At 31.3% G+C, this 15,096-nt stretch overlaps 1 protein-coding gene across 1 annotated transcript; it reads left to right on the forward strand.

Moving 5' to 3' along the window:
- Positions 1 to 3,473: 3,473 nt before the first annotated feature.
- Positions 3,474 to 12,998, forward strand: LOC139528562 (uncharacterized). The gene is made up of 7 exons (XM_071324595.1): positions 3,474 to 4,035; positions 4,970 to 5,037; positions 5,516 to 5,827; positions 7,089 to 7,204; positions 8,451 to 8,634; positions 11,310 to 11,414; positions 12,348 to 12,998. Exons 1-7 carry the CDS (start codon positions 4,004 to 4,006, stop codon positions 12,446 to 12,448), a joined length of 918 nt encoding a protein of 305 aa, XP_071180696.1. The 5' UTR covers positions 3,474 to 4,003; the 3' UTR covers positions 12,449 to 12,998.
- The last annotated feature ends 2,098 nt before the right edge of the window (positions 12,999 to 15,096 follow it).

Consider the following 15,096-nt stretch of genomic DNA (forward strand, 5'->3'; position numbering starts at 1 on the left):
ATCATATCAGATACGGTATCATTAGCCTGTCGTCAGTAAAGTTGTGAGTTAAAACTACACGTGTCACGGGTGCGTTGGGCTCTGATATTGCCACTTTCCTGTCGTATCCTCAGGGGTTCTCTCCATCTCTCCCCACCAACACTAACACAATATGGCCGCGATCATATGATTATGAGTAATGAAAGTGGCATTAAACACCAACAATAAGTCAATAAGTCAATCAAGCAGTCACGAATTTTGTTACATCAATAATTATTCAATCTAATGTGTGATTATACACATGTAGTTTTTTTTTTTATTGAACCACACATATATGTATGCATGTATATATGTGTGAATTTATATATAATATTTATAGTCTCTCAATTTTTTTTTTTTAAAGTGGCTTGTAATTTATATCTGAAATGTAATTCTATCTGAATGTTTTGTACGAGTTGAGACTCAAATAAAATACCGTTTTGACTTGTCTAAGTCAGTGTTGTTGTTTTTTTTAATAATCTTCGGAAAATAAATCACGGATATGAAGATAATCATCAACCATCTTATAAATATGAATGAAGTTTCGTCCCGTAAAGTCGTTGGACCATGGTTATCGGCTGGATTTTTTGCTTAGCATCATGCTTTTATAATGGTATTCTCTAAGTGGGTGGTGAATGTGGTGTCATTAAAATTTAACCAAAAGTTTCAAATGTTAAAGTTGATAAGATGGTGACAAGGGAACATCACCTTCTAAAACAGATGCTCAACAATATCATAAATTTTGGCATTAAGCTTCCCGTTAAATATATAGATATCAAGATCCATGAAATGGAAGTGTTTATTGATAGTATTAATTTTACAGTAAAGTCAGTTCGGCAGGATAAATCTCTTTAGAGTACATACTGCAAACCGTCATTATTGAGAGCCAATATATCATCTAGATATCTAAATGTGTTATTAAAAATTTGAATCAGATGTAGTTTCGATGGGTCTGTGCTAATTAGGGTCGAAAATTGTAACTCATAACCATATAGAAAAGGTCTGTAATAAGTGGTGCATCCTTGTCTTTATAAAACCTTATTATTATAGGTGTCCATCGTCGTTCAAATATATTTAACTTCTTAGCACTGAAAATGTCACAGATTTGCGTAATTTGTGTAAATTCTTATATAATGCACGTATTCATAACTGAACTGTAACAATGTAGTGGGCAATACTTGATATGATTTTGCTTCTCTTGTGTATTAAGTCATGTTGTGTTATAAAAATGTATTTGAATTTACTGCACTGATAAGCATAATGTGCTTAAAGTAATAAATAATTGAATTGAATTAGTTTATACCTATGACATTTAACGGTGTGATAGGATATTACAATTCATAAAAGATGTCTTCTGTTAATGACAGAAATTCTACTTTTCGAAAATTGAAGGAAAACCCTATCCTAAAGTAGCAATGGGATTTTAAGTTATGATGATTGGAAGTAAGAAGTTTCAAAAAATCTTTCGTCATACGTGTTTATATTTAAATAGCCTTGACACATTTTACTGCATATAAAAGCAGGGATTTAATACGGTGAAACATATTTACCTTCAAGGCTTAACAGGTAAGAAATCTGATTATGTGATACTCATCATAATTAAAAGTTAATGCAATACAAAATCAACGCACGACATTTGTTAACTTGCGCAATAGACTTATGATTTATCTAAGAAAAATAACGATACATTTGGAAAAATAATATTTAAGCCGAATGAAAACCAAGCATATAGTTTTTACTCATATACTTTTCGCGTCTTTTTGTAGTTACCTTATCAATAAATATTTGAGCCAGTAATTATACATAGCTTTGCTTATCAATTTTGATACAGCCATGGTGATCCTTAAATTGTTTTTGCACAATTGAAGCAGTTTGTTTCCCTAATTTCTACATTTAATTCGGTATTAAACAAGCTGGAGTTGTCGCAATAGCCAATTAGAACAAAATTGTTTTGTGTTTTTTTTAGTGCCAATAAATTAATTGTGGTAGTTTAAGGGATAATATGGATTATTTAAAACACATCACTTCCAAAACACTGGCAAATGGTGGATATTCATAGTACCCTCTAATTTTGATACTCTATCTGCAGCAAAATGAATAGTTTAAATCCTGCTGTACACATTCCTAAAAACATGTACATTTTTCCTTTCATCTGATTGCCCAGAAATTTTTACTTAGATCATTAACACATCTTGATACATATAGAATAATTGCATTTTTTTATCCTGACTTTATCAGCAAGAATGTCAAGCGAGCCCGCTACATATTGGTCATGGAATAGAATAGAATAGATATTTCTATTAATACACAGTGCTTACAATTTGAAGGATAATAAGGTCAGATCTATTGCATTTTTACATGTAGTATGCACGCAGTGGTTCAAATAAGATCGTTAGAATTTAAATGGAATTAACCCTCTATCATGTCTATATGTTGTTTATAACTGTATAGAGGTATCCTTCTATTGAGGTATATTTTTGTTTAGACTGGATATAAAGCAGTAAAATTGCAATATGTAATTTCCTAGTTATATTGACTTTAATCTATAGTACTATATTATCAATAATTGCACTCTACTAGAAATTGAGATATATAGTTTCTGCTAAAGTGAAAGAACTTGCAATCTATTGTGTACCTATGTGAACACCTGCTCAACAACAAAAGGGACATTTGTCCTTTAGATTTTATGCTAAATCTAACAATATATAAATAACACATAGCTGAGAAGGTGATAGAGCATATTGTTACCCCGAGAAAACATTGTCAACCGCGGCGAAACAAAGGTTGACAATGCTTTTTCGATGATTTATTTTTTTATTTTGACAGTCAAATAATAAAATCTGAGCCAAAACGTAGAAACTTTCCCATTGTCTTTAACAACTTGATGTAAATTCAATTCTTTGTACTTTAAATTATCAATTTTTGATTGGTCTGGAAGAGAAGGTAACATTCAGAAAAATTGTCACCCTCTCAGCCATGTGATAGAGTAAATTAACACCCTCGTTTCAGCCAATCAAATATGGCATTTTAACTTGAAGTACAATAATAGAATTATAATCATTGAGGCATAACTGAGCGGAATTTACCTGATCATTACAGCTTTCAACTATATTGTATATTCAATCAGTTTTGCATCTGGGTATGTGCATATTGAATTAAGTACATCAATTGGTGCATCAAATGTTGAAGATTACTGTCATGAAAAGAAGAAAATGCCATTGAGCGATATCGTCAATTTAGAATTGCTAAAAAGTGTTAACTGAGTACGACAAATATTTTTTAGGCAGTACATTGGTTAACACACGAGATAAAACAAGCCTAATTGTTTTAAAGTATTTGTACTTTAATTTTCCTTAGTCACGAAAATAGTTAATAATGCCAAAAAAAATGCATAATCGATAAACGTTCAACATATAGTTTAAGAAGATGTGGTATGAGTGCCAATGAGACAACTCTTCATCCACGCGAAACTTTCATGTTCTGTTGCATGTTGCCTAAGAAAGGCAAAGAATGCAAAATTTATCCAAAAATGCATACACACTACACAGAAATGTGCAATTTTGTTAAAAATAAACAAAATCCTCGCCGAAAAACTGATTCTAGAAATAACAAGTAAGTCACCTCAGGGGGTACAACAGTCAAAGAAAAGCAATCGAAGAGAGTACATAAACTTTACCCGTAATATCTTTAGGTTAGTTTTCTTTGAAAGCAGCAATCCTCTGTTAAAGAAAACATCATAATTACTCTATATACAAGTGCTGCTGTTATGTAGCGTCAAAGAAGTGAAAAGTTTACGATTTGAAAATAAAATGATCTTTTTTGTCGTAAAGTAAACCTCATTTTCATTTTCTAGTTTTGACTAAAAATATGTAGCACACTTATTATAATGACTTTGTCTGTGATATTCTCTGTTTACAGTTCAATAGGATATTGAAAGCGACCATACCTGGAACTATTGGTATATATTTATGTTAGGATAACATCTATGACAACATATACACAGACTCTGAAGTTAAGGTATGCTGTAAGCTTCTCTCCGTTTTTCGTTAGAGGCTTGGGTAAGAATCATCAATCAAAAAGACGACGGAAATTGTCAAAAACAATTCAACAGAACAATAGAACACACTAACTACTAACGCCCCACTCTCCGATCAAATACAAATAAAAAAAATGGAACCACTCGCAAAAAGAAGACCACCGATAGCATGTCGATTATCATTTATTAAGCAAATCGACTAAAATTCAACAAGGGTGTGGTAGACACTAAAAGGACAACAAACGCTAAGAATTCCATTGCAAGAGAGGCCAATATCGCTATGTGGAGAAAAAACAGTAGTCTACAAATCGTAACATACAAAAATAGGATTTTTAACAATATTTTTTCAATTGAATGTCATGATTCTTAAAAATAACCTTTTATCAATCTTAGTGGGTTTTTCTTAAGTCTTTTTTCCCTTCCTAAATTCCTATTTACTACGTCTTCTATTCGGAACTTCTTGTCTGCACTGCAAAATACAGTTAGATTTACTCCTTTCGTGGATTGTTTTCTATTTTAAGCTAAAGAATAGTGGTGTAGAGCAGATTCTTTAAATATGTTTTATATGTTTTATACTATTGATTGTTCAAGGATGGAAACTTGGATTATTTGTACGCTAGCAGCTCTGTTGAATTTTATTTACAAATTACAATTCTGATACATCGTTCTTTGAAGTCGGGCTTTCATAATGTAGCATTATGTTTTAGACCAAAGCGGTCGAGCCTGTTCAAGATGTTCAATTAGTGAAAAAGCATATTGAATGTAAAGAAACGGAGCGTTGAACTATTTTCTTGTTTACATTTTTCTCCATAGTGTTCCATAAAAATTCGAAATGTGTGTGTAAGAGAGTGATCGATAATATTTATTTTCCAACTTAAGTTTGATGTCATTAATGTACTTACTATGTCTTTGTAGAATATGGAAACATATTTATACTGCATTTATGTTTGGTATGTCCAGTCTTCTAACAACACATGCATCAGGTAAGATTTACACGGATATCTACACATCTTATTTCACGTCATGGTGTGTGCTCTCAATTCATCCATTTATCAGTTATGAGTGAATTGTGCCAATAGGTTTTAAGAAATCTGGCCATGCGGATTTATTCGATATTTTGATAATTAATAAGGTATTGCCACTAACTGAATGTTAGCATTTTTAAAACAAATGCGTTTTTGATATTCCTCGCTATAAGTCAATGTTGAACCTTATAAATATTTATCGGTTTGTATGGTTGTGTCGCACTTTATGATTTTTAGCGTGTAGCTGGTACTAACTCGGATGATCCATGACGTCCTAAAATGTCTGTAGAAAGATTGAATTTATACAAATATTCAAAATGCAATATAATAGAAAATTCTTGAGTTTTGATCATGACTTTAAAATATATTTTCTTAATGTAACCACACAGTACTTTTATATGTTTCGTGTCTGATTTCTTTTTACGTCAATTTACAGTAATGTGGAAAATTGAAACAAATCCAATAGTAATAGGAGAGGATGTGACTATAAAGTGCATTGTATCAAATGGTGCATGCCGTATAAATGAAACAAGACAATGGACAGGAGGAAAAGGATACAAATTAATCGGTTTGAATGGACATTCAATAAATAATTCAAAATATGAGATGAAAGTGCACACATCAGATCTTAGCTTTGACTTAACTGTGAAAAACTTTTCGGAAGATGATGCTTATAGCGAATACACATGTCTATGTGGTAAAGAACAATTTAGAGACATGCTTATGTTGAATAAAACTGAATATATACGTAAGTGTGATTTTATATAACGTTTTAATTTTTTCGAATATCATAGACATGCGTTGATATTTTAATTTCAAAATAAAAAAAAATCCCGAGATTAGAACTACAGTAGATGTGGGTTATAAAACAATTCGACTGCAAACCAAAGATTCAAATGAACATTTATGATTTAGCAAAAAGGTGTAGTAGTAAACTGCAAATGGACATCATAATAAACTTCTAAACATAAAAATGAACCAAATTTAATATTAAGTTCACGACTTACAAATGCTGAAGGCTCCTGACTTAAGATAGGTGCAAAAATGCGACGGAGTCAAATGTTTATAATGTTGAAAAGAAACAGATTCATGAGGTGGGCATCAAAACAATTACAATTAATTTTGAACTTGCCATTTCTATGAAACAACATCCCATCATACCTGTATACGGAGTATATATCACTCAATTGATAAGATATTCCAGGGCTTGTATATTCAATCACGGTTTCCTTTATTGCTGCTCACAAAGAAGCTAATAAACTAACAGTTCCAAATGGTGAAGTTGAAATTATCTTAGCGTAAATTTTACGGACGCCATATAACCGTTTCACAAATGATATCTGATATGTTCCTTATGTCGTAACGACAATCACCTTCCCTTTTCACGAATGTGACTTACCGAATTAGACGTTTTACTGGATTTCTAATAACATAAGCAACACAACGGGTGCTTCATGTGGAGCAGGATTTTTGTTTTTAAGTGACACCTAATATTCACGTATTCCAACATCAATCCTAATTCCGATAGCAAAATATCTTATTCGGAAGACTCCGTATACATACTATTAGTACTTTTTTTTTCATTGCTTTGCTCTTCCGGAGCACATGAGATCACCTCAAGGTTTTGATAGAGTTTGTGTTGCGTAGTCTTTAGTTTTCAATGTTGTGTCTTATGTTCTAATATTTGTTTGCTTGTCTATTCTTTTCAGCCATGGCGTTGTCAGTTAATTTTCGATCTATGAGTTTGACTGTTTCTATGGTATCTTTCGCCCATCCTTTACAAAACATGTCAAACTCACGTAGCTCATTATTTGAAACAATGAAACAGTAATAAAAAAAATCACCTGAAAGACGTTCAAAGTTAGTAACAATATTAATGGACCTTACGCACCGAAAAAATAGAATATCACTTAAAAGTCCATAGAAATATCAAAATACTCAAGATTTGAATATGGCAGGACATATTCTGCTTAATCTATTATTACAGAAAGTTTTCCCTTTTATTCCAGGTATGCCTTCAAAAGACGATATTACTGCCCAAAGCTATGTGAAAGATAATAAACTATATATCAAAGTTACACTAGTGAAAGTGCACCCTTTACCAAGTTGTTCTTTGCAATATCATGTAAGTATACAATGCCATATAAAATGAAAAAGATATGGTATAATAATTGCATTTAGCACACAATTCCCCATACAATAAATGAATTACAAGTACGCAACTATAGATCTACATATAGGTCTTCAAACCGAATTCAACAATGCATAAATCGCATACTATTGTAACCCATGGAATACCCCAAAACAACAGAACATTTCAAACACAAAAACCGGAAATCTAAGATATAATAAATCAACAAGAAGAAATATGACTTAATTTTAAGCTTCTAACTTAGGACAGGCACATATGGAATGCATTGAGTGTTCAACCCTTCCCTAGAGTGTGATGTAGAAGTACAATATAACCACAAATACATAATCATTAATAAAAGACTTAACTCATACATGATCGGCACGAAGCAAAAAAAAACTAACAAAGGGAAAAAAGATGAAAGACCCAAGGTATCGATCTATAAATATATGTACCTGCAGATACTGAAAAACTACTTAAAGGCCTTTAACAAGTTAATAAATCTCTAAACCAAAATTAAAACATTGTTATTCAATTCCCTGAATTGTATTGACATTGTCTCCTTTTGTTGAAAAGATTACCAGAGGAAATAAAAGTTTAATAACTATAAAAACTGTCTTCCATATATCTACCTTCAATGGAATTGCAAAGGAGTAGGTCCGGTAAGGGCCGGTTTTGGCCTCAAATTTCAAGTTCATCTGACGAAAGATTTTGGACACTTTTTCAACACTTAAATGTCTATGTCAATTGATTCAATTATTTTTTGTGAAAGATTTTAACTGATTCACTCATTAAAAACGCTCCGATTCTAGCTTAAATATGAAAAATCTATCAAATATGCCAAAAACTGTCACTTTTTATATAGTTTCTGTCAAAAATGAAAGTAGCCGCATCCGTGTTCATCCTCGACCTTTATACATGTTATGTATTATCATTAAACACAACGTAAATTTCAATATCAAGAATGAACACGAATGCGGCCACTTTCATTTAAGACGGAAACCGGCTAAAAGTTAACTAAAATACTGAAATTGTGAAGATTTCAGTAATTTAGCATGACTTAATGATGCAAGTACCCGATATGTGTGCATTGTAATGCCAAAAACAGCCAATGTTTATGTAGCACAGGCATTATACCTGACAAAAAATAACTAAAAGTTTACATTTAAACAATTTTTTAAAACTGTTATATTTTGGGGCCAAAAAGGGGTCTTACTGAACCTACTCCTTTCTTTTATAGGATAAAACAAAAATATTGAAAACAAGTTATTTGAAAAAAGGACTTCACACATATGACATAATTAGATATAATGAAACTATAAGTGTGTTCAACTTATGCAGTATAACTTGGTTTGTTAAATGCATTGTTGGTGAGAAAAGCTTTCAAACAAATCACAAAAGAGATGAATGTGAAACAGATAGAGGTAAGATGTGTTTTACGATCATGATAATATTTTTTTTTTAATAAATAGCTAAACAAATCGTATAATAAAAAATTAATATAAATGAGGGTGTTATACATTTGTTTAATGTGTTTGAGCTTTTAGTTTTGCTATTTGATTAGAGACTTTTCGTTTTAAATTTTCATCAGAGTTCAGTATTTTTGTAATTTTACATTTTTTTTTTAATTTGATGTATGCCTTTTACTGCTTCTTTGTTCTATTTGTTTGTTTTATAGTGCTTGAGATGATTACACAATGTTGCCTGTACCCTCATTTTTTATCTTTTTACCTTTTGTGTCTGTTTGTTTTGTTCACTCATCGTTGTCAATATAATGGAATTTGATGCGACTGTCATACAAGTGACATGTTTAGCTAGCTATAAAATCAGGTTCAATCCACCCTTTTCTACATAAGGAAATATCTGTACCAAGTCAGGAATATGACAGTTTTTAGCCATTCGTCTGATGTGTTTTAGCTTTTGATTTTTGGCATTTGATTAAGGGCTTTCCTTTTTGAATTTTTCTCGGAATTCAGTATTTTTGTGATTTTACTTTTTTCGTAACATCAAACTGTATAATTTATCATATTTGATGATTATTATTGATAATACAAAACTGTCCCAGAAATGTAGTTTGTGTGAAATCGTAACTAGCACACACTTTCATATAATAATTCCAAACTTTCATCGACAGCTTATGCGTTCAATTGCAATCGATATAGTTTGATTTTGCTTTCTGAAACTGCCTTCATTTATTTTGTTTACTATAAACTAATACCACTTCACAACTGCAATATATTACAATATGGATATAAAACAAGCTCAGCTCTGGAACGCAAAGAGGCAGAAGATACCAAGAGGACGTTAAAAGTTTAACCAAACAAATCCAGGCGAAACAGAAATCGCTATGAGAAAATAAGGAAAAGTCGTCAAAATACTATAAAGAACACTAAAGAATGAACCAAGCTAAAACCTATACAAATCATATAATCGGATCCTGACCAACATCTGCCACCTGTCTGTTATCTTCTACGAAATATTTTGATAAGATAAATCAAGTATCAAGCAAAACCGGTGGTAATTGACACTGACTGTTACCTTACCCTAAAACAGCATTACATTTGGAATAGTCACGTAAATCAGTCCTAAACAATTTGACAGGGTTTCGAAATTGATACATGTCTAGCAGGACAAATCTATCATAAGGATACATAAGACTTTATATAAATAGCACATAGTTTAGATAGTGATAGATAAGATTGTTACCTCGAGAAAACATTGTCAATCGAGGCGAACCCAGTTTGAAGGTTAACAATGCGTTTAAAGGGGTACCAATCTGCTGTATAACCCTCTCATGTATGTGCTATCTAATTTATTATACTGAACGTCCTTTTATTAATGTATTTTTCTATGACGTCAAGTGAAGGAAATTTTATTATACCTCCGTCAGTCTGTCAGTCAGTCCGTCCGTCCCATGAATATTTTTCGTCATATTTTTCTCAGGAACTACACTACCAGGATTTCTGAAATTTGGTTTCAGGCTTGATATAAGTCAGCTATACCGTGTGATGCGTTTTCAGATTCATCACTCAACAACTTCCTGTTTACCGAACACTTGTTTGATTTTACACATGATACCCAAGTTGAAAATGTTTCGTCACATTTTTCTCAGGAACTACAATACAAGGATTTCTGAAATTTGGTTTAAGGGTTAATATAAGTCAGCTATACCGTGTGATGCGTTTTCAGATTCATCACTCGACAACTTCCTGTTTACCGAACACTGGCATATTTTTACACAATTAATATTATCCACTTGCGGCGGGGGTATCACCAGTGAGCAGTAGCTCGCAGTTTCACTTGGTTTTTTTTTTATTCTGACAGTTAACGAAAAAGTTATATGCCAAAACATATAACTTAAAAATTGTATTTAATTACTTTATGTAAATTCAATTATTGTCATTTAGATAATGGATTTTTTATTGGTCGTCACCAGAGGGTTACATTGAACAAATTGTTTCCCGCTCAGCCATGGTATAGAACAAACTGTCTCCCTCGTGTTAGCCAATACAAATCTGTCATTTTAATGTGTGAAGTATAATACATTGTCTTGTTTGTTTAAATACATGCACCTGTTATTTAGTTTTTTTAGATCATTGTTGCTTCTTTTTTAATTTTGATATTTAAATGTGTCGTTGTTTTATACAGAATTACTGGTTTCATATAAAAATATCACTCGATAAAAACAATTAGACGTCATAAAGCGGCGGTAATAGATATGCATTATTTAAGTAGAAATTTTGACAGAGTTGTGTGTGCGATTTTATGTTGACAACCTATCGCATTCACCACATAACTCTTTCTAACAAAGTGTATAAATGAAATAGGTTCTTTCGATTCGCTCCCTTTACAAAAACGTCATATAGATATAAGAATACTGCTGAACATTCATTTTAAAACTGGTGTTTAATGATAGAAGCGCATAGAAACAAGAACAACTTACATCAGAATGGCGATACAAAAACATGATTCGGAAGCCAGGAAAAGCCGCTTTTGGTTGTTTAAAGTTCTATTATCAATAACGTAATAATAGCAAGGAGTCGAATCATTGTTAAGGCAGTTAGTAAAAAACCTGTAATAGTATTTTCGTTTTTTACAGATACTACAATTAGGAATTTAGCTATTGGAATTTCCGTTGCTGTATTTACATGTGTATTGGTATTCGGGTTATTTGTATATCTAAAAAGAGAATACTGTTTTAGACGTGAGTACTGTTTATTCAGAAAGTAGGAAATAACACTTTTGAAAATGATTGATGTGTGCTTTGAGAATCATCATGTGAATTAATTATCAACGTTTTATAATTTTACTTGGATAGACTTATGGTCCTCAATGCTCTTCAACTTTGTACTTGCTTGGCTTTCGTACTTTTTTTATCGGAGCGTCACTGATAAGTCTTGTGTAGACGAAACGCGAGTCTGGCGTATTAAATTATAAACATGGTACCTTTTAATAGCTATTATTTGTGTGTTTCTCTGTCCTAAATGTTTTCCCATTTATTTGTATTGTAGTCCTGTCATGTAATGTTGTCATTTTAATGTTATATTTAACATTGCCATCAAAGCGGGAGGTTTGGCTAGTCACAAAACCAGGTTCAACCCACCATTTCTTTCTTAAAATGTATAGTACTAAGTCAGTAAAATGGCCATTGTTATATTATAGTTCGTTTCGAAGTGTGTTACATTTTAGTGTTGTGTTTCTGTTGTGTCGTAGCTCTCCTCTTATATTTGATGTGTTTTCCTCAGATTTAGTTTGTAACCCGAATTTGTTTTTTCTCAATCGATTTATGAATTTCGAACAGCGGTATTTTTCTGTTGCCTTTATTTATCAAATATTCCAGAGTTTTAATTTATACGTCAGACGCGCGTTTTCGTCTATAGATAAAGGCAACAGTATAAAAGATTCATCAGTGACGATCGAATAAAAAACAAAGTTACATGTTACTGGTCAAATAAAGCAGGAAATGGAAGAGCATTGAGAACCCAAAATTCCAAAACAGTTAACAGGTCGAGACACAATTCTGTTTTAGACGTAGGTTTCATAATTTCAACAGTTCCTGATTTCAATGTTTATGTGTAGTCTTGTATTGTTATTCCCTATAAACAAACATTACACTCACGTTAATATGTCTTTTAAGGTAATGCTAACACAGAAGAAACAGAACAGCAGCCAAGCGCAACTACTTTAAGGCAACAGGAAGACATACCCATGTTGACAAATACCAATTCTACAAGTTGAAGAGCATTTCAAAACGTAACCACTATTGATTTGAGCGGAAATACGTGATTTCATGGTGACATGATCACTGCATGTTGCAAAGCATGATTGCATGCCGGTTTATATTTGTCAAATAGATGTACATATTGTTCATATAAAGTTTATTGAAATAACTGAATATTAATTTTATAAAATTAAATGGTCAATATACATGTAGACCCTTCGTGAACCTTTTCGTTTAATTGTGCAGCAATTACAATTCAACTTTTGTATACAATTTCAGTGTGTATTGCGCCATTCAATACTTATAGAAAGTTGATGGAAGAAATCATACTTACATTATTTTTTATGTTAAAACTTTTTGTTATATTTTTTGTGTCGCTCATTAGGCAGCAGGAATTATCTTACCGTCTTTCAGTCATTTAATTTCATTGACGTTTCATTTCATCTAACATACTACATTTACCCAACAGTTGTATACATGGAAAAGTGTGTATTACTATACAGTAGGTTTTATTATAGAAACATTTGTTATTCATTCATTTATATTAAAGTGATTTTTTAATTTGAATTTATTGATTTTACTTCGACCTGCAGCAATAAGAAACAAATACCTCAAGAAGTTATTTCAATAAAAATGTATCAAAATGAATTGAACTGCTGGTTTTAAACAGTTATATTGTTGAAAATAAAGTTCATATGAATAATTGTTGACTTTTCAAATATTCCCTTGAAATGTGATTATAATACACTGAAAATTATCTGATATTGATAACAGGAAGAAATATAATTCCGGGCTAATCACCATTGTTCCTTACTGGTTTTCTTGAAAATAAGAATAGATATGAAAGCAATTAAAAAAACTATAATTTTAAAAAAAAATCAAAATGCAAGCAAAGTTAAGCAAAACAGATCACCAGTAGACAAGAAAAAATTAAATGACAAAACAAAATAGAAATATTAATTGAAAGTTATGGTATGCGACAACGAATAGCAAGTTACAGAAACAAAAATGAGGCAAATATGGATGAATTCATTAAATATCTATAGCTTCTTTACTGATTTAGATTATTAATTTGTAAAAACAAAAATTTGTAAAAACTAAAGATACATTCACCGAGAGAGAAATCCACAAACATACATTTTGTACATGCCGTCCCAATATAAAGGAATGCCACATTTGTTATATACTGAGAGGAACCCAAAACACAATTCGGGAGAAAAATAAATAAGAGGTATGGAATTCATGGTAATGATTCTGCGAAAGTGTTCGTAAATTCTGAAATAAAAGGTGAAAAGATTGTAGGAAGGTTTCATAAAATTATTTGCATCAATATTCGATCAAAACAAATGTCTTTTTGGTCAGCATATTGAAATAAATATTGCAAATAATATGTTTGGGCAGTTTTCATGAAATTATTGCTGTTATTTATATGCATAATGATAAAATAGAAATAATTGCATTTTCCCACAAAATACAGTAATGAACAGTTTTAAAAGTGCAAATACACGAAACAAATAATTTATTGATATTCCATTTGCATACATACTGTTACATACTAAAACACGAAAAAAAAGTACAATTAAAAACCAATTGCTCAGAGAACAATTGAAGGCCTTTCCACATCAAAGAAATTTTGAAAAGAAGCTAGTTTCTTCAGACTGATGCGATAAATAATGGTTTTGATATATTTGAAAGTGAACTAAAGGAGATCATATGCTTCTTCCGCACCGTGTATCATCAGTACACCGGATATAGGTACTAAGCAAGCGGGCATGATCGATTTTGACCTTATCCGGTTAAGTAAATGTTACTTTTGGTCTCATATGATAGCTCCTTTCACACTGATGCATGTTGGTGATTTATCTCTAAGTCTATATCTTAACAGTAAAGAAAAAGAACAGATCAAATGAACATACTACGTTACAAGTACGAAAAAGGCCTAATATAGTGTCACAAATAAATAATGAACTGTAAGGCAATATTTGTGCACAAATGAATAAGAGTTTCTTAAACTTTTTATGTTTTGCAATATTTTTCAAAATTAATGAAAGATTTTGTTTTCTAACTTATTTCCTTGATCAAAGTTTATTAATAAATAAATGCTGGTTCGTCGAGGGAAGGGTGAATATGCACGTTTAAACATGTACATTTACATACGTTGCAGCAACTGGTTCTCGGGGTTACGTTGAGAATTCTTACTGTAATTTTTATGATAAACTTTGTCCAATTTTCGTTATTTTTGTTTTTTGTAAACTGAGGATACCTAGTAATCTCCAGCTGTTAATAAAAAAATTAACAAAAGGTGCATCTTCATGCACCTATGTAAACGATGTTTGTGTTGCGTACATGTTACTCAATTTTTTACTTTTTTTCATTCCTTGTTATCAAAAAGTACAAATAAAGTTGTATCTCAATGCACAGCTAAGAAGTTTAGGAAGTATAGATGTTCAACTTATATATACAAAAGAAAAAAAATATATCTAACACAAAGAAACAAACTTTTTTAATATCAAAGCATATCACCAAATAAACAATATAAATTCAGTATTCTGTTTAAATAATTATTCTATATGCTGTCAAAATTCAGAATAAGTATTTCTGGATCTTGAAAAAGATAGTTAAATTCGTTAATCAAGCACATGTTAACAAAATCTGTTTCGGAGTT

Source organism: Mytilus edulis, chromosome 6 (assembly GCF_963676685.1).
Source record: "Mytilus edulis chromosome 6, xbMytEdul2.2, whole genome shotgun sequence".
NCBI lineage: Eukaryota > Metazoa > Mollusca > Bivalvia > Mytilida > Mytilidae > Mytilus > Mytilus edulis.